Below are 27,133 nucleotides of genomic sequence, written 5' to 3'. Positions count from 1 at the left end.
TCTAGATATAGGTAAGTAATATTGTAAGCTCTCTAAATAATATTGTTGAATGAAAGTTAACATAAAATTGTTAAACAAAACTGTACCACTGTGTGCACACACATAACACGCACATGCATACACGAAGTGTCTTCAGAAGTAGGGATACTCTCAAGGTTATAAGAATCTTTATAATTAACATCCATTTGCAAATCAATATTTAGTATGCTAAAGCACCTCATATATTGTAACTGTATTTAACATGTCTGCATGAAATATTTTTGCTATAAGCTAACCTCTTTTATAGATGCCACAGAAATAAAGCCTATCCCAGGTCAAATGATTCAAATTTTAAATTGGTAATAGTAAAATTCTTGGTATTTGCTACTTCACATAGTAAAAATCTGTGTGTGTGTGTTGTCTTTTTTTCTTTTAGGCAGAGGTTGAAAAGATAATTGCCATTGCCTGGGATATTTTTCAGCCCCTTCTTTTTGGACTGATTGGAGCAGAGGTATCCATTGCATCTCTCAGACCAGAAACCATTGGTAAGAATTTCAAAGTGGTAATTTTGCTAAAATTCACCTTTTTTTTGGTTAACCTACTCACCAATAAGGTCCTCTTTTCATATTCAGTTAAAATGTCTCCAGTAGATAGATGTACAGCGGTTCCCACTGTCACAACGATACAGAAAGTTAGCGATGATCCAAATCTTTCACACTCATTGGTTGGAATACAAGGCTTCTTAATCTAAGACTGTAAATTTCATACCTTTACTATTGTTTCTTTTTATAAAAGCAACCAGAAATTAAGGGCTTAAAATGTTTTTCCAAAGATAAGAAAAAAATACTAATATCATATGATTCCATTTATATGCGGTATCCACAGTAGTCAAAGTCATAGAATCAGAAAGTAGAATGGTGATTGCTAGTGGCTAGAAGTAGGGGTAAATAGGCAGTAGTTGATTAATGGGTGTAGAATTTAAATTCTGCAAGGTGAAAAAGTTCTTGAGATCAGTTACACAAATAGTGTCAATGTACTTCATGCGTATTTTACAACAATTTAATATATTCAAATTAAAATGTTTGAAAAACATTATATACATATATAATGTAGTCTTTATCCAATTTACTCCCCCCCCCATGCTACCTCTCTTCCTCTGTTCAAACTTTTAAAAAGAGGTAACTACATTTCCCTTTTCCTCTTCAACTCCCATTCTCTTCTTTAGTACTTTTCAGTCCAGCTTCTGCCTCATCATTTAACCAATTATGCTCTCACAAGGTCTATATTACTAAATCCAGTCTTTGTTTTACTTGGTCTTTCAGCAGGATAGGGTACAAGTGACCTCTTTTATAAATTCTTTTACATTGAATTCTGAAACTTCATGTTTTCCGGTGCCTTTTAAAAAAAATTTCAAAATATTATAGAGGTACAAATGTTTTTGGTCACATGGATAGCTTTTGTAAAGCTTGAGTCAGGGCTCTAAGTGTACCTATCCCCCATTGCTTCTCTGATCCCCGCCACTGCCCTTCCCCTGCTTGATTTCCACTGAACTTACTTTCCTTTTTGCACATGTGTGCGCATCAGTCAGTTCCAGTTTATTAGCAAGTACGCGTGGTGTTTATTTTTCCATTCCTGAGATACTTCACCTAGAACGCTTCATTTAGTCCCATCCAAACTGCTGGAAAAGGAATTAATTCGTCCTTTTTTATGGCTGAGTAGTATTCCATGGTATATATATATACCACATTTTGTTACTCCAGTCATGAAACGATGGGCACTTGGGTTGATTCCACTTCTTTGCACTTATGAATTGTACTGCAGTAAATGTTCAAGTGTAGATGTCCTTTTGATAAAATGACTTATTTTCTTTTGGGTAAATACTCAGTAGTAGGATTGCTTCAGTTCTTTGAGGAATCTCCATACTGTTTTCCAGAGGTTGAACTAACTTACAGTCTCACCAACAGCATATAAGTTCTTTTCTCTCTGCTTCCACCAACATATGTTGTATTTGGACTTTTTGATAAAAGGCATTCTAACTGGGGTAAGGTAATATCTCACTGTGGTTTTACTTTGTATTTCCCCAATGATTAGGGCCTTTGACTCCTCCTTTACACAATAAATAGCTTAAACACTCCTCTTTGTCAAAGTTCTTTCCAAGGTCTCTCTCTTTTTTTTTTTTTGGAGACAGAGTCTCACTATGTCACCCTCTATAGAGTGCTGTGGCATCACAGCTCACAGCAACCTCCAATTCTTGGGCTTAAACGATTCTCTTGCCTCAGTCTCCCAAGTAGCTGGAACTATAGGCACCTGCCACAATGCCCAGCAATTTTTTTGAGATGGTGTCTCACTCTGACTCAGGTTGGTCTCAAACCTATGAGCTCAGGCAATCCACCCTTCTCAGCCTCCCAAGTGCTGGGATTACAGGCATGAGCCACTGCACCCAGCCAAGGTCTCTGTCCTTCTCACTCTATATCACTTCTCTGGCTTTATCTACACCAGTGACTCCAATTATAAACTATATAATTCCAAAATCTTTATCTCTAAATCAGAAGATTCAATTGCTGAGTGGGTATCACCACTTGTATGTCCTACAGAACTTCAAACTCAGTATGTCTAAAACTTTCTAATCATCTTCTCAAACCTTCAACCTTTCCTTCCAGGAATGGTATCAATTCTTTTGTATCTTACACTTCATACAGCAGGTGCTTTTAAATATCTACCACCCTGGGAGAAATAGCCCTCAGTAAAGAGCTCCAAAACTTTTTCATCAAGAAACCATATTACAGGGCAGTGCCCGTGGCTCAGTGGGTAGGGCGCCAGCCCCATATACCGAGGGTGGCAGGTTCGAGCCCAGCCCTGACCAAACTGCAACAAAAAAATAGCCAGGCATTGTGGCAGGCACCTGTAGTCCCAGCTACTTGGGAGGCTGAAGCAAGAGAATCACCTAAGCCCAGGAGTTAGAGGTTGCTGTGAGCTGTGACGCCACAGGGTGATAAAGTGAGACTCTGTCTCTGAAAAAAAAAAAACAAAAAACATATTACAGATCCACAATAGATCCTCACACAATGTCTATCTGGTTTTACCAGCCCTTTGAATTTGAAAAGTTATTTATTCTTTCTGAACTTCAGTTTTTTCAACTGTAAAGTGAGAATAATCATCGCACAGGTTGCAAGGATTAAGTAAAATAATACACTTAAAGCTTAGTACCTGGCATAGAATAAGCGATAACTATTACTCAGGAGTCAGCTTAGCTGTACCAGTCAGTCTCAGGTCTAGTACCATGCAGCATCACTAGTCACAATCCTTTATTGTTTGTATCAGGATGAACTTGTCTTTATCATCAAAGTTTTCTAAAGGGTTGAGTGGAGTAGCTGTATATGTTATGCAGGGATAATGTGTGATGAGTACACATCAGAATAGGCACCAGGTGGCTCTGATTGGCTGATTCCCTTCATACTGGCTGGTAAGTATCACCTCTGGTCTTATACTCTGTAAAGAATTCTCAGCTACCTTGGGGAAAATATTATGTTTCTCCTCTTCTATGACCTCAGTTTGTTTACACTTCACTTACCATATAGAATATGAATTAGTTGTTTATGTTTCTGTCTTCCTCAGACTTCTGGGCCTATTGAAGGAAATTCTAGATGTCAGACATTTTGTGTACCCCATACCCAATTTAAAGTTTGTTATGTATCATATTGTGTAATACATTCTTAAGTAAACACATGAAATCATAAGAGATATATAAGATTCAAATCTCCTAAATAACAATTCAAATATGTTTATTTAATTTCTGGTTTTAATCAAGGGCGACACTTTTTTTGTTTGCAGTTTTTGACTGGGGCTGGGTTTGAACCCGCCACCTCCAGCATATGGGGCCGGCACCCTACTCCTTTGAGCCACAGGCGCCTCCCAGAAACACTTTATTTTTAATAAATGGTCTGATTTATCCTTAATACTGATTGTTTTAATAAATTATGCCTAATCATTTTTATATTTTTATTTTTTTAATGTTTTAAAAACTATTTCTGTTGATGGGATTTTGAATTAGTAGCCATGAGATGTAGTTTCTACCCTCGTATTGCATTATTTTTAAAAATTGGATATTTCTTTCAGGCCTTTGTGTTGCCACCCTGGGCATTGCAGTATTGATACGGATTTTGACTACATTTCTGATGGTGTGTTTTGCTGGTTTTAACATAAAGGAAAAGATATTTATTTCTTTTGCATGGCTTCCAAAGGCCACAGTTCAGGTATGATGGATAACATGATATAGCTTTAAGTATAAGTTATAATATAACTTAAGTTATAATATAACTTTATTTTAAGTGCTATTTTTATATTACATCTTTAAATATTGAATAAGGTGGCTTATTTAAATTTGTTAAAAATAAATAATGAAGTTGATTCATGAACAGTTTATCCTAATCTACTCCTTAATATTATATTTTTGGTATTCTGATTCCTTAAATGTGATGGCTTGTTTAAATTTCTTATGTTTTCAGAGCACAACTAAAAATTCAATAAGTCTTCCAAAAAGAGAGTAAAACAGAAATAACTATTCCCCAACTTAATGTTGGAAATATTTTAATGTCAATCGGGTTAATGATCAATGATGCTTAACCAGAGTCTTTGTATATAATACAGAAAAGAAGATTTATTAGGAAAGAAAAGCAAGCACTTTAATGACTTCCTAGACTATGCGTTAGTATTAATTATCCAAAACTAGTTAAGCCTTTAGAACAAATGTCTGAATCACTTGACCCAAACTGTGTCATTTGAATGAACGAGTAGAAAGCACTTTCTAGATAGGTGCTTGAAATTGTTGACCATACATTTAGTAGAATAACTGTAATTGGTAATTGAATTAGCAATTGTAAGAATTGCATAGATTAAGATTTGTTGCAAGGGTAATATAGTCCTGATTGTATTGTATATTTTCAGATTAATCGCATCAAACAATATTTAACTGTTCTGTCCCTGATTGTTTTGCAATTGTTTAAATATACAAATTTCTATTTTCATGGAATGAAAATCAGGTGTTCTTAGTTTAGGAGTCTTTAGGGATGTGTATGCTCCTATTTATATTACAGATTTTGGGGGACCATGGGTTTGGGCATTATTACAGAGAAGGGTTTTTATTGTTGTTGTTGTTATTTTTTTCACATCAGTCTTTCAAAGATGTCTGAGACATAATGGCTAAGTTACTGTGAATAATTTCTCCCTCACAGTGTGTCCAATTTCCACACTACTTCTGGTGACTTGAGTAGGTAAATACCAAAATAATGACTCTAATATCTTAGGTACAAAAGATTTGTTTCTAAATGTTAAAATTTGAAAGATCACACTTTACTACCATTGAACAAATTTTAAACTGAGAAATTATCTAAGATGTGTTAGATTATTCATGACCAATGGAAGCACATGTTGTATAGCATTTTCTTTTTTGTTCTTTTGGCACTCACAAGAAAGAAAACTTCCTCATATTTGTTTCTATATTAGTGTTTTTCAAACCCTATTCTCTACTATAAGAAAAAATATTTTAAATCACAGCATACATATAAACCCTAAAACTTGCTTGCATATACAAAAACACACACAACAGAGAACTGAAAGATAAATACACCTTGTAATGTAAAATGCTCAGTTCTTATCCAGAATTTGTTAACACACAGAGTAACCTGCAAAAACAGCCTCCAACTACAGAGACTAAATAAGATAGATTTTTATTTCTCTCGCACGGATAGTCCAGCACATGGGTATTTCAGTCCAGCTGGTAAGGTGACCATCATCCCCAGTATGTGCCCTTAATCCAGGGGTCTAACTTTATTTCTCACCTAGTGGGACAGAGGCAAAATAATGAGGTACTTGTGTCCATTTCTTTTCAGGGAACAATCTACAAATAGCATTTATCATTTCCACTGACTCTCACAGTGGACCAAACTTAGATACACAGCTACATGAAGTTGCAAAAGAGGTTTAAAAGACGTAAAGTCTCTGGGCAGCAATGTGGCCAGCTGAACCTGAGTTCTATTACAGAAGGGAAAGGGGGCAGTCAGGTATTTGTGGGCAACTGGCAGTCTCTGCCATTGTGTCTGGAACATACTTTTTTCAGTTTCATTGTCTTAGAGGCTAACATTGTTCTGCTTTGTCAAATAAGGGGATAACCAGATGAATTAATACATTTTCCCCATCTATACTGATAATATTGTATTTTTTCTCTAAAAGAGAGAATCTTCATACTTTCCAATAGATGCATTTTAAATAAAAATCTTTCACCAACTCCTGAGGCAAAGAGTTAACCAAATATCTAATAGGTATTAACTTCAGTTTTCAAGGTGCCCACCACTTTAATGTGTTGTGGTGTTTAATAATTAGTCCTCTTAAGTAATACATATTTACTTAAAACTTCACCATCTCCAGTAAGTACCACTGTGTTATTTATCTTGTTATTTCTTAATTACAAATTCCTAAAGAGAAAAGAATGAGGTAACTAGTAGCTTTCACCTTTACTCAGGAAAAATTTAGTGTTTACAAGTTCATGTTAAGTTTAATTAATATTGTGAGTCTAGATTTGCCTTGTGTTTTGAAAGGCATTTGCCTGATATTTATATAACACTACCTTATGCAAACAGGTGCATATGAATCATCAGGCTGTTCTCAGGCAAGGGCAGGGAGAATTTTTAGATAATCAAAACCAACTGCAGTACACTTTGAAAGAAGACTAATATAACTACCTTAGTTGGCCAAAAGAACCAGCAATTTGTTTTTACAAATGGTATGAAATTTACTTTTTTAATATGTACTTGTTTTATCACCTTTCCAACATTACCCATTAACTTTTTATAGGCAGCAATAGGATCTGTGGCTTTGGACACAGCAAGATCACATGGAGACAAACAGTTAGAAGCATATGGAATGGATGTGTTGACAGTGGCATTTTTGGCCATCCTCCTCACAGCCCCAGTTGGAAGTCTACTTATTGGTTTGCTGGGCCCCAGGCTTCTCCAGAAAGTTGAACATCAAAATAAAGATGAAGAAGTTCAAAGAGAGATTTCTGTACAAGTTTAATGGTGAAAAGAGAGAATGCTGAACATACTGGTTAGAAAGCTGCTGTTTTTATCAAGAGGGATATTAAAATATCTGATGTTTAAGCTTAAAATGTGATAGAACCAAAAGTCTGGCCGTTTCTTTAAAGTGCATTTTTAGCCCTTGCTGTTTACATGTGAATAATAATGTTCAACATCTCCAACCCCAATTTCTTCCCTTTCCACCCCAAATACCCCTTCCTCACATACCTTGATTGTATAAGGGTGTATCTACTTTAATGACCTACCATGATTTAAATTAGCATGGGAAAGACCAACTTCAGCTTAGGCAGAAGCTTGTGCTAACTTTCTTTAAACTGTCATAGTTTCATCATTCATGGTCACCTGGGCTGTAATTCCTTGAATTGTTTTTGGCTCCTCTGATATTTGTTTTTGTTTTTAAAAACCGTAATGCATTCCCTTATCAATGTCTACCCTCACTTTCCCTGCTAATCTGCCTCTTCTCCATTTCTTGCTCTTACTACCTTTCTGTGAATTATTGTAACTGGTCCCTCCAAAATTTTAAAGAATATGATATCTTCATTGGTTCATCTTGCCTCACCAGATGTTGAAAGACTTTGTCCTATTTCCTAGCTAACAACCAGGAGTCCTCTATTTCCTTGGCCCATCCGGGTCTGCCTGAATTACAGAGTGTCCTAATCCAACTCTTTATTTGTTTCTTATGACCCACATCTTTTCTAGGTGAGAAATAGCTAATTTTGAAATCTATGCCCACTTCACAAATATTATATAAAGGCAATATAATCTGGTATGACAAAGAAATAAGACATACTACATGTAGTGCTTAAAAGAAAATAGAAATTTTCTTTTCCTCTGATGAGCCTGGCTGGTTAGTAGATGCTGACAGGATTCTTTGTCCATGAGTTCTGCTCAGAGACCCATGTCTTTCTCTATCAGGCAGCTCTGTTGTGTCTCAGCTTAGGACACTGGTCAAAGAAGAATCTCTACCATGTCTCTTTTCTTCCTCTCAGAAAGAGGAAAAAAAGAAAATGCAAGTAAGGCAATTTATTTTTTAAGAAGTGATGCAGAAGTTGGGCGCATGTCTCCTCTTACATTCTGTAGAGGGCCATCTCCAGCTATGAGGAGGCTCTCGCTAAGCATTTATGGGGGCTAGAACTACTGCTGGTTGGGTGTTATTATCACTCAGTAGCACATTCCATGGCAGGAATTTCAGACATTGTGACATGCCAGCAGAGAAAAGATTAGAAGAAAAGCTTATCTGCATTTGTCACATTTTATCCCACTTTATAGCAGGCCATCTCTGCTTTTGTGTAAGCTCCTAAGTTCCTCTCCTAAGTTCCTCTTCACTCTCCTGTCTAGTTGCTTCTGAAACAATCACATTCAAATACAGTTTACAGATTTTATCATGTTATATGTATACCTCAACATGTATACTTGTCATATCCTATCTAAATTCAAAAGTTCGATCTAATATAGATATTAAATATGTATTAAATAATCATAATAAGTATTGAATAGATATTAATACAACACATATTTAATATATTGAATTTATATTATTATAAATACATATATTAAATATATGTGTTTTAAATATGTATTTATAATAAATACATATATTAAATATGTATTAAATAATGACCCCACCAAGCTGATCTGCTTAAAGCTTGTCTACTCCTCTCTTTATCTGGCTACAGTTCCAACCCTATCCACCATGACTTTCACCTCTATTCAAAACTAGCTTAATATTTATCTCTTCTAAACAGCCTTCGTTTTTATGTCAGCCTGATTCTGGTTACTGTGTGGAGCTATATTCCTTTAGCTGTCCTCAACTGGACTGGATTAATTTAATGGTCTGATGAGTGTTTCAAACTGAATTTCATTAGTTAGGTGTACTTTGGTGGAGGTACCATCAACTTAATGCTCAACTGGTCCTCTACTTCTGCAGGTTCTGAAAGATGATTGGTAATCCAGGTATGACATCAGACAGATATTATTCCTGTCTATAAGGATTTGATAGCCCAGTAAAGGAAAAATTAAATAAGAGATTGCAAAACAATATAAATATTATTACATAGGAACAGTAAGGGTGCTAGGGAGCTTACAGCAGAAGCCCCATCAATCCAGAGGTCGTACAATTTAGGCACAGCTTCCCAGAGAAAGTAGGGCATTGGCTGAGGAATAATTAGGACTTGTCCAGCAAAAAGGGATATGAGGCCAAAAAGTGATACACTGAGTGCATTTCCTATGTCATCAGTAGCCTTTTCTCTAAGAAACAGACTTTGAATATTTATGAACCTTTATAAAATTTGGTTAGTGTAACTAAGTAAGAATGCTATAAAAAATATTGTGTCCCACAGAAGAATTAGGACTAGAAATACACAGAGTATAGAAATGATAGAAGGGCACATTAAGCCACAGCCAAAAGCCTGTTCCATTTTGGAGGGCATACAGCAAGTTCTCTCCTACCTAAATCTCTATGGCTGTCCAGTACTGGCCTTTTGACTTCATTGAACTTCTGAAATATATGCCTATTACTGGAAACTTTTTGTAGAAGTTACTTCATTGCTAGACTATGTTGCTGTCATAGATAGTGGAGATGCTGAGGTCAGAGTGTAAAAGGCTGATCACCCAGCAGGATTCACCACATGAAGCCTCAGGTTTGTAAGCACCCTGAAAGCCCTAACTTTTGACTTGGTTGGCAAACTTAGAGTTAGTTTGATAGAGTACTGACCAACCAAAATTATTCCATTCCAACCACACATAGAAACAATTCCCTGGGCAGTGCCTGTGATTTAAAGGAGTAGGGCGCTGGTCCCATATTCAAACCCAGCCCCCACCAAAAACTGCAAAAGAAAAAAAGAAACAATTCTCCAAACCTTTGGGTCCCTCTGCATGCTTCTCTCAGAGCACGTGTAGCACTCTTTTCAGTATGTTTACATGTGTGTCTCTTAGTAAATCAGCTCCTTAGGTGTAGGAGCCTTGTCTTGGTCATCCTTGAGTCCTCAGCATTTTGCATACAGCAGGGAACACAGTAGGCATTTAATAAGTGTTTACTGACTGAATCAGAAAGAGGATCTTCCAGCATCAGAAAACTATCTGCTTAGTCTGTCTTGGCTTGGGATGCTGTAACAAAATAACAAAGACTAGGCGAGCTTAAACAAATGTAATTCTGTTGGAAGCTGGAAGTTCAAGATCAGAGTGAATACCAGCATGGCCGGGCTCCAGTGAGATCTTTCCTCCTGGCTTGCTAATGGCCACCTTCTCACTGTGTCGTCACATGATGGAGAAATGTGACAAGCAAGCTCACTGGTGTCTCTTCTTACATAAGGGCACTCTAATTATACCATGAGGCCCTACCCTCACGACCTCATCAAAACCTAATTACCTTCTCAATCCCCTGTAACCAGATATGATCACATTGGGGATTAGGGCTTCAATTTATGAATTTGGGGAAGGACATAATTCAGTCCATGGATTAAAGTATCATATTTCTAAGGACAATGCTAAACAAACGCCCCAACTTCTTGTTCTTCAGTGCTCTTTTTTTCTTGGATCATGTTATCCATCTCTCTTCTGAGAAGTATTTTTTTCCAGGCAAACTAATTAGGTTTCAACTCTTTATATTATTGTCACATTTCAATATTTTTCTCTCTGGTTTTAACTCCAAGTAACCTTGATTGAACTTGATGTCCTCAAAATTTCCTAAGCTATAAATTTGCAAATGATCTCACCCATTGCCTTCTTTAAAAAAAAACTGATTTTTTTCTGATTATAAAATAATGCATCACAATCACAGAAAATGTAGAACACAGAAAAATACGAGGAAGAAAAATGAAACTAACATAAACATCTGTATTATTTTGATTCTTTTAAATTTTGCTTCTGTAGTTCTGGGAGATATCTTATTTTCAGAAAGGTATATTATCTATTGAATTAGTTGGGTGAAAGGCAACATAAATACTACATATTTGACTTTTGTGTAGATATATAGATTGAAGGATTTTTGGTGTATATAATAAATTCCAAGCCTTCACAAATCATTTATTCAAATATTCATTTGACAATATTCAAATAGTCTTTTTTCAATTAATAAAACAGACAAATCCTTGCTTTTGTGGAGCTTGTTTTAAAATTCGTTCAATTCCCTCACTCAAAATACACTTATAATATGCCTACTATGTGCCAGGTTCTGAATTCTTAAGTTCGCCAACCAAGTCAAGAGTGATGAACAAGATATTCAAGGGCTTGGTTATCAATATAACTTAGAATTCTCTAGTGGAAAATCAACACTGTGGAAAATAAAAATATGACTAACACATGATACTTCCCTTGAAGAACCTTACAAGGCATAGATATGTACGGTTAGCTATAATCCAAATGAATAATTCGAAAGTGTTCTCAGGAAGGAAGTTGAAGAAAACTTCTTAAAGGAGGTGATACTTGAATTGGACCTTCAAGAGTAAAGAAAAGACTTGAATGGATGGGTAATATTAGGAAATAAGGTGAAGGCAGGAAAAATTAAATTGAAGGCTGGTATATTAGCAAAGTTTTGAAAATGGTAAAGCCTGCAAGATAGAAAGTGATTGGTACTTGACATTATAAAAGAGAATAAATGAGAGATAAGACTAGAAAAGAAAGTTGTTCTGAAATCATATTCAATACATCATTGGCTAAGTTTTTACTGAAGTGCTTTTAGAAGTGTGAAACCATTTACATGGAAGATATTTTTAAACCTTTTTATCATGTCAAATTTGGTGAAAAAATGTTGTCATGAGTAAGGTTCTCCTTGTTTCTCAAGAGTTTTTTACTTTCTGTGGCATTGTTCCAAATAAAATTAATTTATTTTAAAATTACTATAAATTGTTTTACAAGCAAAGGTATCAGTTGTGTAAATGTTTTTTAAATAAAATATTGTTAAATTTTCATTACATGGTCTAAATAAAGAACTTTTTAAAGTATCAGAACATATTTTTTTTTTCTTTTTTTTTTGTAGAGACAGAGTCTCACTGTACCGCCCTCGGGTAGAGTGCTGTGGCGTCACACGGCTCACAGCAACCTCTAACTCTTGGGCTTAAGCGATTCTCTTGCCTCAGCCTCCCGAGCAGCTGGGACTACAGGCGCCTGCCACAACGCCCGGCTATTTTTTTGTTGCAGTTTGGCCGGGGCTGGGTTTGAACCCGCCACCCTCGGCAAATGGGGCTGGCGCCCTACTCACTGAGCCACAGGCGCCGCCCATCAGAACATATTTTTATATGAATCATTTATGTAGTTTTCTGTAATAGGTGGGATTCCTCCATGCCATTTAGGGAGCAAGTAATGCCACATTTTGTAGCTGGCTGACTCTAATTACATCTAGCTGAGCCCTCGGAAACTCCGTTTGTTGCTGTGCCCTCCCCCTCATCTTTCTCAGGTGGACTCTAAAGCACTTCACTGCAGGAATTCATTGCTTCTGAAGAATAAAGTAGCATCCTGGAAGCCAACACACTTAAAGCAAAGGTCCTCCTGCCTACCTCTACCATTCTTCCCTCTTCCCAGGGTCCTTGGGGATCTACCTGCATGCTATGAGTACTAACCCTGTATTCACAAAGACCCTCTCTAGTTTTCTAAAATGAGGAAGAAAATAACTTTCGATCCTTCAGGTGGCTACACCACCCTGAAGGTGGGAAGGTGTTACAATAAAAAGATAACTTCTTTTTGTTGTTTTGTTTTTTAGCTTTTTTTTTCTTTTCAGGAGAAGGGCTTTACTGCCCAGATCCTTTTATTTATTTACAAAGAATTAGGTTACACTGATTGCATTTGTTAGATAAAGTTCCTCTTACAATTGTGTCCCGCCCCCAAGAGGTGTGTCATCCACCGGGACTCCCCCATCCACCTCCTCCCTTTTGCCTAGGGTAGAGTGCCCAGCCCTGTGAGTCTTGCTCACAGCAACCTCATATTAAGCAATCCTCCTACCTCAGCCTCCAGAGTAGCTGGACTACTGGTGCCCATCACGACGCCTGGCTCTTTTTATATTTTTTAGTAGCGAGGGGCTCTCACTCTTGCTTAGGCTGGTCTCCAAGTCCTGAGCAATCCTTCTGCCTTGGCATCCCAGAGTACTAGGATTATAGGCATAAGCCTCTGTACTGAGCCTCGGAAGGTAATTTCTTACTAAGTCACCCCAGAATGAGTTGCAATTTGAGTCATCTTAAATGATGAATAAGAAAAGGAGAAAGTTATTTCCCACGATAGGAAACAACTTTACAAAAACACAGGCAAAAAGGAATACAATGTTCAGGAGCAAATATTTGGAGTGTCAGGAGAGGGCAGTTTGTCTTTCCAAAAAGTTTCTCCAGTGAGTTGTTTCCATCAATTCAGGAAGCTTGGGCATTTCATTAGAGGTATCTAATAGAACCATCTTCAAGGCTGTAAAGCCAAAGCTCTGAATGCACCTTCAACCAGAGCAGCTCTGCGTTCATTTATTTCATATAAAAGTTTCCACATAAGATTTCATACGTTAAAAATAAAAAACCCACAGAGATTTTATACTGCTAACAGTGTAACCAAGCCCTGCTCCAGACATTTGCCAAGTCTTCTTTATTCTCACTCACACCACCACATCCTTTGGAGATGAGAAAACGAACTCAGGAGAAAAAGAACTCAAGCCTGACTCCAGAGACTATGCTTTTTCCCACTGCACTGTAATTAAGCACTTTCGGGGAAACCAGATCTAAGGTTTGGTAAGTTACTTCTGGAACATGCAGTCCCTGGAACTGCTTCGCTAAAATGCCCAGTGATATCAACTCTGTCCCTGGACTTACACAACCCTATATAGGTCAATATTCAGAAGAAAGGTCGAAAGAAAAGAGTTGAAAAGATCGACAACACACCAAGCTGTCGCCAGGGCACCAGGAAGAAATCACCAAGCTGTACTCAGCCCTACTATGAAACTAATTTATGGCTTTCATAATGAAAGCTATAACCCAGTTATAACCTAAGAATATGGGGAAGGGGAAGAGGGAGGATGGGCGGAGGGAGGGTGATTGGTGGAATTACACCTACCTACCGTGCATCTTAAAAGGGTACATGTGAAACTTAGTAAATGTAGAATATAAATATCTTAACACAATAACTAAGAAAATGCCAGGAAGGCTATGTTAACCAGTGTGATGAAAATATGTCAAATGGTCTATAAAACCAGTGTATGGTGCCCCATGATCGCATTAATGTACACAGGTATGATTTAATAATAAAAAATAAATAAATAAACTGCAAAAAAAAAAAATAAAAGAAATCACCAAGCTGTCGCCAGGGCCTCAGGAAGAAATCCCAGGCGCTGCGAAGTCAGCTGCCCCCACCACCTTTACAACACTCCACCGCCACGAGCCCCGCCCCGTTGCCAGGACCCCGCCCCCGCGTGGAGGTCGCGCCCGGCGCCTGCGCCTCCTCCGCCACGCCCACCCCTGCAGAGCGCGGCGGGCGCAACGGTTGCTGGGTGCCTGGGCCGCTTCCGGGCCGGTGAGGGCTGCGAAAGGAATTGTAGGTACGGCCCAGTTTTCTTGACTCTTCTTTCTTGGGCACCTGGGAGGTCCCTGGTGTCCTGAAGTCATTTACCTTTCGATCCCGAGGAACATCTTTCCTCCCCCTTTCAGTTCAAGGAGAGACCTCAGCGTCTTTCCCGGACGCTGGGAAACCAGCCCTAGGCATTTTTCTTTCCTTTCCCTGACTCGTTTCTTTACTCCCTCGCCACACATCTCTTTTCTTTTTTCTCTCCTTTTCTCCTCAGTTTCTTTTATTTTCCAGATATTCGCAAGTAAGAAAAAATAGGTCAGTCAAGGTTAACTGCAAAGTCAATTTTATTTAGCGCGGGCTATTGTACAAGTGGTGGATATCTGCAAATAAACCTTCACGTGCTCCTGTGATTGGAGACGTGGTCCTGGATTGGCTGCTGATGCTGAGAAGTTTTATCTTGTTCCCTCCCTTCACGCCCCTCTCTCCAGTCGGTTCCTGTTGGCTTTATCACCACGGATAAGCACTTCAGACCAATGCTTTTGAAGGATCAAGGACAGTTGTTGCCTACACTCGCTGTGTCAGGCACATCATTTAGGAGTCTTGTAAGAGTTCTGCGGTGGCCACAGCAAGTCCCTAACTGCCTTCTCTCGGTGCATAAAAGATCAGAGTGGGCGACAGGAAGGAGTGATTGGCCCAGTTCGCACCCAGGGTGACCTCACCCTGCTCCCTCATTTTTCGTGGAGATAAATAGAATTATTTACAACACGTGCGAAAAATTAACACATTACTGTCATATCGAGAGAATCCATGCTTGAAGCATTTCTGTGTGCCTATGTAAAAGGCATTCATGTGTATTGCCTTCTATGAGTACCAAAATTTATACGGCCGTTTTTTTTTTTTCACTTAGCTCTTATCACAAGCTCCTGCCCCTTACCAGACAAAAGGAAAGAAGCAAGTGCAGTAATAGTAATACATAATGTATCATTTTCATGCCACTTCTCATTTTGTGCATTATTTTCATATTCATCCCATGTATGCACGTGTGTGCGATAGTTGATTAACAAAGCCCCATTTTGCTGGAGAGGGAACCTAAACAATACTGAAAATGAACGGTACCTGGACCATGGTATAACATACGTTCAGTAAATACTTGTTGAAGGAAGCCTTTCCTTATTCACCTTTGTATTTCCTGGACCCTGAGCTAAATCTTGCATTAGGAAACCCACAAATGTGAGTTAAATAGAGAAATGGAGTGATTTCCTTAGAAACAGGCATTCATCAAATATTTTTAGAGAATCTCCTACTTGGCCAGGTATTGTTTTAGGCATTGTGCATACAATGATAAGAAAGAATAGCAAGAACCCTGTTCTCATGAAGCTTAAATTCTAGTGAGGGAAGATGGAAAATAAACAGGTAAACAATATATGAAGAGGGAATTTTCGATAGTGGTTAAGTGTGCTCAAAAAGAAAAATGGTGTGAAGTGAGAGAGGCTAGGAGAGGGGTTACTTTAGATTGATTGGCTTGGGAAGACCTCTCTAAAAAGCTAGCATTGGTGCTGAGACCTCAGTAAAATAAAAAATCCAACCATGGTGAAATATTTGGTATCCGGGCATTACAGATAAGGCAACTAATTGCAAAAGCCCTGGGGTAGGAAGGAAAGGCTGCTGTGGCTGGAATGTGAAGAAAGTATAAGATGAGCCTGGAGATAAAAGGGCCAAATCATACAGGGCTTTGAATAGGCCATGGAAATCTACCTATGGAATAAGTAAAAATCTACCTATGGGCTTGGCACCTGTGGCTCAAGTGGCTAAGGCACCAGCCACATACATCTGAGCTGACGGTTGGAATCCAGCCTGGCCTGCCAAACAGCAATGATGGCTGCAACCAAAAAATAGCCGAGCGTTACAGCAGGCACCTGTAGTCCCAGCTACTTGAGAGGCAGAGGCGGAGAATTGCTTGAGCCCAGGAGTTGGAGGTTGCTGTGAGCTGTGAGCCGCAGCACTCTACCCAGGGCAACAGCTTGAGGCTCTGTCTCAAAAAAAAAAAAAAGAAAGTAATGGGTGATTGGTGTCCTATTAAAATGCCAAAAATATTTTGTGTTTAAAACTCAATAATTAATGAGATTAAATTTTATCTCCCATCTACTATATTAGTTCATATAACCCAGAAATAATTATGAAATTGGCTCTGGTTTGATTTGGTAGGAAATAGATGGTAACACAAGTCACTAAACAGCATTTCTTGGAACTCTTTCATGTCCTAAATATCTTTCTACAATATTCTGTATTGACTAAATTCCAAATACAGAGAGGAATACAGTATTTGTTATATACTTTATGTGGGCTCTCAATGAGTATTTGTTGGATTAAAAAATGATGATAATTAAACAAGCAGTTACCATAGTGGGGTGAATGCTATGATAAAGGGTGGATTCCATGTTAAGTGTACAAACAGAAGGAAGTGTCAGAGAAAGCTGGAAGAATGACTTCTAAACTTAGAAGAATTTGCTGAGTGAAAAGAGGGGGAAAGTCTCTTGAGAAGGATTAGATTAGTTTGGGAAAGATTTCAAGTTCACTTGTGCATATATTGAACTTAAGATGCTTGTAAGACAAGTAGAAGTATTCAATAGGTAGTTAAATATACTTGACAGAATATCAAGAGAGCTTCTCTGGGCCATACTCATCAGCACATTAGTCATAACTAGAGCCACAATAGTAGAATATATTTCTTAAGAAATATGCATACAGTGAGAAGAGAATAGGACATAAGGAAGAATTCTGAGGAATCCCAACATTTAAGGGATATATAGAGGAAACAAGCTAGTAAAGAAGACCAGGAAAGGACACCAAATGGGGTATATGGCAGGCAAAGCAGGTAACAAAATTATATGAGACTTCAAAAGGGGCAGACTACATCTAGTTTTATGGTGTACATTACAGGAAGCTTTATTTGGAATGACTGTTACCAATAGGTATCATTTACAAAGAAGACATGCATTGGGAAGATACTCCAATCAAATAAAAGCATGAAAGAACAATTAACAGTTTCATTTTATTGAAATGTAGGATCAAGAGAAAGAGTCAGGGAAAAAGCTTACAGGATAATTTGATGCCATGTATGGCAAACCTTGGATTCTGGGTAAGTTGTTGGTAATTTGGGCCTGTAGTTGAGAACCATTGTGTTTGGTGCTGAGGGAAATACAAGAATATAAGACATGCTCTCAATCTGAGAATACCTTATGCTATGGTTTGACTTTTTATGTACCCTCTAAAATTCATGTTGAAATTTAATCTCTAGGGCAACAGTATTAAAAAGTTGGGCCTTTAGGAGGTGATTAGGCCATGAGGGCTCTGACCACATTAATGGATTATGAAATCCTTTACAAGAAAGCTGGAGAGAACTAGCTAGGCCCTTTTTTGCCTTTCCATCCCTTCTACCATATGAGGATATGCCATTCATTTCCCCAAGAGGATTCAATGTTCAAGGCACTATTGTGGAAGCAGAGACCTCACTAGACACCGAACCTGCTTTGAACTTTATCTTGGACTTCCCAGCCTCTAGAAGAATGAGAAAATAAATGTCTGTTATTTATTAATTACCCAATCTCATGTATTTTGTTATAGCAGCAGGAACAGACTAACACAGAAATTTGTAATGAAAAGTAAGGTGTTGCTATAACAAATACCCCAATATTGTAAAAATGGCTGTGGAACTGATAATGGGTAGAGCTTGAACAGTTTTGAAGTACATGCTAAAAAAGGCCTAGATTTCCACAAACAGAGCATTAAGGGCAATTCTGATGATGGTTCAGAAGAAGAGGTAAACTTTAGAGAAAGCCTTAGTCATCTTAGAGATAGTCTGAGTGACCATGGACAGAATCCTAGTAGAAATGTAGACAGTAAAGGCCATGCTAATGAGGTCTTGGAAATGAAGAATGTCTTATTGGAAACTGAAGGAAAGGCCATCTTTATTGTAAAGTGCCACAGAATTTGTCTGAATTCCATCTGAGCTCTAATGTTTTGTGGAAGGCAGAACTTGTAAGCAATGAAGTAGGATGTACAGCAGAAGAAATACCTAAGCACAGTGTTGAGGATACTGTATGACTTCTCTTCACTGCTCTTAATAAAGTGCAAAAAGAGGGAAATGAATTCAAGATGGAATTTATAATCAAAATGGAAGCAGAACTTAAAGAGTTGGAAAATTCTCAGGGTGGCCAGATTGTAAAGACTAAAAGGGTATATTCAGGAGAGAATACCAAGAATGTAACCAAGTGAACATTTGATAAGGAGATAAGTATGAGTAGAAGGAAGCCAGATGCTATTCATCACAACAATGGAAGGATGATCCTGAAGGAATTTCGGAGATCTTTAAGGCTACCACTCTTATCGCAGGTGCCAAATGCCAGGGTCTTGAGAGCAGAACAGTTTCAAGGGAGGAGCCAAGGGTACCCATGGAACCTCAGGGCTTGCCTCCCAAGACTGCCTCAAGTTTCTGCTCCATACATTTTTGTACAGCACTTCTTACTGCACTAGCTGTGGCTCCAGAAGGCTTGCATGTGGCTCCAGAGAGCATAGGCAGTAAACATTGGTGGCATCAATGTGGTGCTAACTCTGTTGGCATGCAGAGTGAATGAGTTGTGGAGGCATGGCTACCTCCACCTAGATTTCAAAGGAGGTAGCAAAGAGCCTCAGATGTAATGTCTCCACAGAGTTGCCACTAAGGCTGTGTCTAGTGGTGCCATAGAGACAGGGCCACCCCTCAAGGCACTAGACCAGTAAATCAACTGCAACAACAGCCTACCAGAGCCAACTCCAACCCATGAGAACTGTGACATGGGCTTCACCCAGCAAAACCATGGGGCAAGACTTCTAGAAGACCTGGGGGGAGACTTCCCGATTGTATCCACAAGGTGGGACATGAAGTCGAAGATATTCTCAAGCCTCAAGATTTACTGTCTGTCTGCTTGGGTTTTGAACTTACTTGGGGTCTATTACTCCTTCTTTCCTATTTCTTCCTTTTAAAAAGGGAATGTCAGCTCGGCGCCCATAGCTCAGTGAGTAGGATGCCGGCCACATACATGGAAGGTGGCGGGTTTGAGCCTGGAGTGGGCCTGCTAAACAACGACAACTGCGACCAAAAAATAGCCAGGCATTGTGGCGGGCGCCTGTAGTCCCAGCTACTTGGGAGGCTGAAGCAAGAGAATCACTTAAGCCCAAGAGTTTGAGGTTGCTGTGAGCTGTGACACTATGGCACTCTACCGAGGGCGACATAGCAAGACTTTGTCTCAAAATAAATAAATAGGCAGTGCATGTGGCTCAAAAGAGTAGAGCGCTGGCCCCATATGCCAGAGGTGGCGGGTTCAAACCCAGCCCTGGCCAAAAAACTGCAAAATAAATAAATAAAAGGGAATGTCTATCTTCTCTCTGTCCCACCATTGTATTTTGGAAGCACCTTACTTTTTTGAATTCACAGGCTCACAGCCTCAGGATGAATCCTACTTGGAATCTCACCCATATCTGATTTAGATGAGACTCTGTACTCAAGACCTTTGAGTTGATGTTAGAACAAGTTAAGACCTTGGGGGCTATTGGGATAGAATGATTATATTTTATATGTGAGAAGAACATGAATTTTGGAGGGCCAGGGGCATAATGCTGTAGTTTGAACATTTGTGTCCCTCTCAGATTTCAAGTTGAAATTTAATCCCCAGTGCACAAAATTAAGAGGTCGGTCCTTTAGGAGGTGATTAGGTCATTAGGGCTCTGCTCTAATGAATGGATTATTGTCCTTATGAAAGGGCTGGAGGAAACCAGCAGGTATTTTTTGCCTTTCATCCTTTCCACAACCTTCATCCCCTCCAAGAGGATTCAGGATTCAAGACACCATTTGGGGACTCAGTGCCTGTAGTACAGTGGTTACGGCACCCATAGCACAGTGGTTACATACACCGAGGCTGGCAGGTTCAAAACCAGCCCAGGCCAGTTAAACAGCAATGACAACTGCAACAAAAAAATAGCCGGGTGTTGTGGCAGGCGCCTGTAGTCCCAGCTACTTGGGAGGCTGAGGCAAGAGAATCACTTAAGCCCAAGAGTTTGAGGTTGCTGTGAGCTGTGACATCACACCACTCTACCCAGGGTGACATAGTGAGACTCTTGTCTCAAAGAAAAAAGAGACACCATTTTGGAAGAAGAGGTTAGGCCCTCACCAGAACAATGAAAAAATAAATTTCTGCTATTTTTAAATTACCCAGTCTTAGGTATTTCCTTATACAACACAAATGGGCTAAGACACTGCTATGTTTTGAGTGTCCCCTCCAGAACTCATATGTTGAAATTTAATTGCTGTTATAACAGTATTAAGAGGTAGAACCTATAAGGGGTTATTAGGCCATAAGGTCCCTCCTCTCATGGTATTAATGTCATTATAGAAGATTCATTCTCCCCTTGCTTTTACATCTCCTGCCATATGAGGTCACAGCCTTCCTCACCTCCAGAAAGCATAGCTAGAAGGCCCTCACCAGATGCTGGTACCTTGATCTTGAACTCCCACCCTCCAGAATTGTGAGAAATATATTTTTGGTTGTTATAAATTACCCAGTCTGTGATTTTTTTTATAGCAGTGCAAGCTAAGACAGACACCTTACAATTTTATTGTGGAAACAAGATCTAAGCACCTGAAAAGAATTTAAAAAATTAAGATAATATCTGATAGATAAAAACAAACCCTAAATACTATAGGAACTTTAATAGTGGCTGTTAATTTGAATTGTAGTACTAATAGGTTAGCCCAGCTTTTTTAGTTGTTCTGATTAAATAATAATGCCAGATAGTTGTTACCTTAAAAAAAAACTGATCTAGTTTGAATGATTTTTATAAAGCATATTCTCTTTGTGGATATAGCTCTGAAATTCATTTCTTCAGAAAGACTTATAGTGTAGTTATTTTTATCTGTTAATCTTTGGTCTAACCTCAAGAAGAATTCTTTGAAAGACAGCAATAGTTCCAAGAATTCCAAAGCAATATGTACTCACAAACAAAAATGTTGATGCATAGATTTTACTTAACATTAATTGAATAAATTTATGTTAAATGCCTGTGCTGTGTCAGCAACATATAGTTCTTTTTGTTTGTTTGTTTGTTTTGTTTTTTGTTTTTTGCAGTTTTTGGCCGGGGCTGGTTTTGAACCCGCCACCTCCGGCATATGGGGCCAGCACCCTACCCCTTTGAGCCACAGGCGCTGCCCAACAACATATAGTTCTAAAGGCAAGGACTACATATTGAAACACTGGAATTCAAATCCCACTTCAGCCACTCCCACTGGTGGAAAAAACGTTGCAGTCACACTGAGGATAAGTTATACTGAACTGTATCTGCATTATGGTTTCTGATGGAAATTTAAGTTTTTATCCTATTATTAATACTACTGCCAAGTTTAATTGGCTTTTCTTAAATCTATAGAAGGGAGCAATGAGCAACTATTTAAAAGTATTTAGCTAAGTGAATCATCCACATTTAAAAGACAGAGTTGGCCATACATTTTTGCTGAATAATCTGTGAAATAGTCACTAGATGTCACTATTATACAACATTTTGATAAACCCATAATATTGTACATTAACACAACAAAGACAAGATTGTTTATATTAAATGATATGCATATATACATTCACAATATTTATTTAAGAAATGAAGTTGCCAAGAAGCATGTATTTGTATGCTTTTACCCTGTTTCTTAGTAGGTCCATCTTGGTTTATGGAATAATACATAAACTTAAAGCTATTACAGTCCTTAGAGCATCTAAGATCCTCCCTCCCAACCACATTTATAGGTTTGGAATTGTGCAGAGGTTGCAAATGAAAAGCAGAGAGCTTGAGCTGTCCAGTTCTTTTTATAGCATCACACTGTGTCCATTGTTAATATATGTAATCAAACACATTCTGATAAAATAAGTGAAAAGGGAACCTCTAAATTCATCAAAAATTTTCACTACTTTAAAAGCAAAGCCTAGCGATATGATAATAACATTACATACTTGTAATAGAACTTTTGAATACTATAGCTTTTTGTATAAATTGTACAAACATCTCACTTAATTCTCATATATCCCATATTAGCAAGGTACTTATGGTACTTATACCCTGCCTCATTTCAAAAAGAATTTCAAGAAGCTTATTGAAGTAAATGTAGCATTAAAAAAATTTTAACAGGTGATCATAAGTGTAAGGTACTGGAATATAAACAAATAAGTCTTACTTTAGTATATAAAAATCATGTCATGATTTCCATTAAACTTACACATAAACTCATATTTATTTTTTGTTTTTGAGGTATTTTTTATCTTCCTGCAACCTGATTTGTTGATTTTTTTTTTTTTTTTTTTTTTTTTTTGTAGAGACAGAGTCTCTGTACTGCCCTCAGGTAGAGTGCCGTGGCGTCACACGGCTCACAGCAACCTCTAACTCTTGGGCTTCCACGATTCTCTTGCCTCAGCCTCCCGAGCAGCTGGGACTACAGGCACCCGCCACAATGCCCGGCTATTTTTTGGTTGCAGTTTGGCCGGGGCTGGGTTTGAACCCGCCACCCTCGGTATATGGGGCCGGCGCCCTGCTCACTGAGCCACAGGTGCCGCCCGATTTTGTTGATTTTTTTAAAAATTATTTCAGGTTAATTTTAGGGTACAAAGAATTAGATTACCATATTTGAATTTGTTAGGTAGAGGCCCTCTTATAATTGTGTCCTGCCCTCAAGATGTGTTGCATACACCCTAACATTGTGCCCATTAAATGGGAGCACATCCACCCTCCTCTTCCTCTCTTCCCACTCCCTCATTCCCCTACCCCCCACCTTGAATTGATTTTGAGTTTTTCTCTTATGTGGGCATGTATTAGATCATCTACTGGCTTTATGTTAGTATTGAATACGTTAGATTTTTGCTTCTGCAATCTTGTGATACTTTACTAAGAAGAAAGTGTTTCCTCTCCATCCAGGTTAACACAAAAGATATAAAGTCTTCAGCTTTTTTAATGGCTGAACATGGTGTACATATACAGTTTGTTAATCCATTGCTGGGTTAATTTAGGTTGTTCCCACATTTTGGCAATTGTAAATTGAGCTTCAATAAACAATCTAGTGCTTATGTCCTTATGATAAAATGATTTTTTTTTCTTCTGGGTAGATACCTAGCAGTGGGATTGCAGGCTCAAATGGGAGGTCTAATTTGTGTTCCTTGAGTATTCTCCAGACTTCCTTCCAAAGAGGTTGTATTAGTTTACAGTCCCAATTAAATTCATATTTGGTTGCCCTCGACCTTGACTGTGCTTTCTGTAATGTCAGCATACAATAAGAAAAATAGATATATTACTATGTCCAGTAAAAGATGATGAGAGATTGTAATTTATCAAAGTATGTTTCTGATTTCAGAGCCCTCATTCCTTACATTATGCCAGCTATCCAAACATACAGTAAGAGGCCTCCTAACAGGATGCAGTCACTGTAACCCTTTGACACCTGGAAGACCACAGTTACCTCTGAATTGTGCAGGTAGGCTTTGGCTTATGTCAAATTTATTTCAAAGAATTGTACAAAGATGTTAGAAAGATGTTTATCTGTCAAGAGATTGACTCCTAAGAAAAAACTATTGAAAGGTAATATTCATGGCCAAGTGCAGTGGCTTATGCCTGTAATCCTAGTACTCTGGAAGGCCAAAACAGGTGGGTCACCTGAGCTAAGAGTTCAAGACTAGCCTGAGCAAGAATGAGATGCTGTCTCTACTAAAAGTGGAAAAACTAGCTGGGCATTGTGGTGAGTTCCTGTAGTCCCAGCTACTCGGGAGGCTGAGGCAATAGGATTGCTCGAATTCAAGAGTTTTTTGTTGCTATGAGCTATGACGCCATGGCATTCTAGTAAGTGTAAGGAGTAAGACTGTCTCAAAAAAGTAAGTAAAGAAAGAAAGATAAAATTCATGAGTTTATTCATGAGTTTAATTTATGTACTTTTAAATTACAAAATTTATAGTATATTAAGGAAACAGCCATTTATAAAATTGCTCAAATGAAAAAGATGTCAAGAGGAAGAGATAAGTCCAAGGAAAGATACAGATAAGAAGAAATTTTAACTACAGAAGATAGGAAGTATTAAGGACGAGGGAAAGAGACATTGGGAAGAGAACTAACTAAGGCCCATACATTCTACCTAGCCTGCTTCCAATCTTTACATTACTCAGATATCTGGTTTTTCTTCTTCAGCTTCCTCTATCTAAAGTTGTGCCAAAGTTCTCTACTAACCAGGGTCCTAGTCTTTCCTTTAATTCCAACTTTTAAAGTTTTTCTTCTATAGAAGCAGAACCTTTTTCTAAGCTGTCCTGCTGATTTCCTTTTCTACAGGATTATTTTGGAGAATAATCATTAAGGATCTAATTTCCTTCATACTTTACTGCCTTCCTTTCCTCCCTCCCTCCCTCCATCACTTCCTTGTTAATGTATTTGAAATACCTCTTCTTGGTTTTAGAATGTGGTACTTTTCTACAAAAGATAGTTTTCTTGTTAACCATGTAGAAATGATTTTATTATTTTGAGAGTCTGACATTTTAAAATCTTAGTTCCTTTGCTGTATATTCCACAGATAATAACTGAGTACCTGCCATGTGTCAAGCTGTATGTGGATTAAGAGTAAAATCAGAATGATCTTCCTTTCATGAAACTCATAAGCTTCTAGGTTCCATCCAAGATGGAATGGTCTTACTACAAACTATCTTTTCTGTTGCTTATAAGCAAAAACTCTGAATAAAATGCAAACAGCAACTACCTGAATATTCTGAAAAATGAACAAAAGCAGATGGAATATGAAGATGAGTAAAACTATACGGGTGAATTTCTCTAGCTCTTACAGCTTTGATCTAGAGTCATACTCTGGTCATGCAGCTATGCAAAGGCAGCACAGGAGACTGCAACTGCAGTATAAAACCTATTTTTATGGGTTGAAAATCTGGAAAAAGACCCTATAGTCCAAAGATAATGTAAGAAATCCTTGTTTTTGGTGGGTTTTGTTGTTAGTTTTTCTTCTTATGGCTTTTCCCTGAGGGAAGACCCTATTTATATCATTATGGGCAACTAATGTCTCTAAATAATTTTAGTTTTCTATGATTATATTATTATTTTTTAACAATAATTATATATTTTTTTCTATTTTCAAGTTGTTCTTAAGGCTCTTTTAAAAATTTTCCTAAGGATCATATTTATAATAGTTCCTTTCCTAAAATGGAAAAACTAAAATATTAGATAGTTGGTTTTTTCCACTCTTTTCTCAGTAGGCCATTGAAGCTGTTATAAATGTAAGTTACTATGTTCATTTTTTTCTTTTATTACTAAATCATAGCTGTGTACATCAATGCAATCATGGGACACCATGCACTGGTTTTATACACCATTTGACATATTTTCATCACACTGGTTAACATAGCCTTCCTGGCATTTTCTTAGTTATTGTGTTAAGACATTTATATTCTACATCTACCAAGCTTCACATGTACCCTTGTAAGATGTACCGCAAGCGTAATCCCACCAATCACCCACCCTCTGCCCATCCTCCCCCACCTTCCCTCTCCGCCTTCCACATATTCTTAGGTTATAACTGGGTTATAGCTTTCATACGAAAGCCATAAATTAGTTTCATAGTAGGGCTGAGTACATTGGATACTTTTTATTCCATTCTTGAGATACTTTACTAAGAAGAAAATATTCCAGCTCCATCCATGTAAACATGAAAGAGGTAAAGTCTCCATCTTTCTTTAAGGCTGCATAATATTCCATGGTGTACATATACCATAATTTATTAATCCATTCGTGGATCGATGGGCACTTGGGCTTTTTCCATGACTTAGCAATTATGAATTGGGCTGCAATAAACATTCTGGTACAAATATCTTTGTTATAATGTGATTTTTGGTCTTCTGGGTATATGCCTAGTAGAGGAATTATAGGATTGAATGGCAGATCTATTTTTAGATCTCTAAGTGTTCTCCAAACATCTTTCCAAAAGGAATGTATTAATTTGCATTCCCACCAGCAGTGCAAAAGTGTTCCCTTTTCTCCACATCCACACCAACATCTCTGGTCTTGGGATTTTGTGATATGGCCTAATCTTACTGGAGTTAGATGATATCTCAAAGTAGTTTTGATTTGCATTTCTCTGATGATTAAGGATGATGAGCATTTTTTCATATGTCTGTAGGCCATGAGCCTGTCTTCTTCAGAGAAGTTTCTCTTCAAGTCCTTTCCCCAACCTGAGATGGAATCACTTGTTCTTTTCTTGCTTATATGTTTGAGTTCTCTGTGGATTCTGGCTATTAAACCTTTGTCGGAGACATACCTGCAAATATCTTCTCCCATTCTGAGGGCTGTTTGCTTGCTTTACTTACTGTGTTCTTGGCTGTGCAGAAGCTTTTTAGTTTGATCAGGTCCCAGTAGTGTATTTTTGAAGCTGCTTCAATTGCCCGAGGGGTCCTCCTCATAAAATATTTGCCCAGACCGATTTCTTCAAGAGTTTTCCATGCACTCGCTTCTAGTATTTTTATAGTTTCATGTCTTAACTTTGA

At 38.0% G+C, this 27,133-nt stretch overlaps 2 protein-coding genes across 5 annotated transcripts in view; both read left to right on the top strand.

Annotated features, from left to right (window-relative positions):
- The window catches only part of SLC9B2 (solute carrier family 9 member B2), a 40,133-nt gene extending 32,902 nt beyond the window's left edge, over nt 1-7,231 (top strand). For 2 of the 3 annotated variants that reach the window (XM_053558611.1, XM_053558531.1), the window contains exons 10-12: nt 416-524; nt 4,096-4,232; nt 6,829-7,231. In XM_053558611.1, coding sequence (XP_053414586.1) covers nt 416-524; nt 4,096-4,232; nt 6,829-7,050 — 468 coding nt within the window. In that variant the 3' untranslated portion in view covers nt 7,051-7,231. Of the gene's footprint in view, nt 1-415; nt 525-4,095; nt 4,233-5,210; nt 5,250-6,828 lie in introns of all 3 variants that reach the window. The other variant, XM_053558658.1, reaches the window with a different exon arrangement.
- A 7,274-nt stretch (nt 7,232-14,505) lies between these two features.
- SLC9B1 (solute carrier family 9 member B1) overlaps nt 14,506-27,133 on the top strand; it is a 98,579-nt gene continuing 85,951 nt past the window's right edge. For both annotated transcript variants that reach the window (XM_053558768.1, XM_053558690.1), the window contains exons 1-2: nt 14,506-14,571; nt 23,962-24,081. The gene's annotated coding sequence lies outside the window, so the exon portion shown is untranslated. The remainder of the gene's footprint in view (nt 14,572-23,961; nt 24,082-27,133) is intronic.

Source organism: Nycticebus coucang, chromosome 1 (assembly GCF_027406575.1).
Source record: "Nycticebus coucang isolate mNycCou1 chromosome 1, mNycCou1.pri, whole genome shotgun sequence".
Taxonomy (NCBI): domain Eukaryota; kingdom Metazoa; phylum Chordata; class Mammalia; order Primates; family Lorisidae; genus Nycticebus; species Nycticebus coucang.
This window is presented reverse-complemented; position numbering and strand designations above follow the sequence as displayed.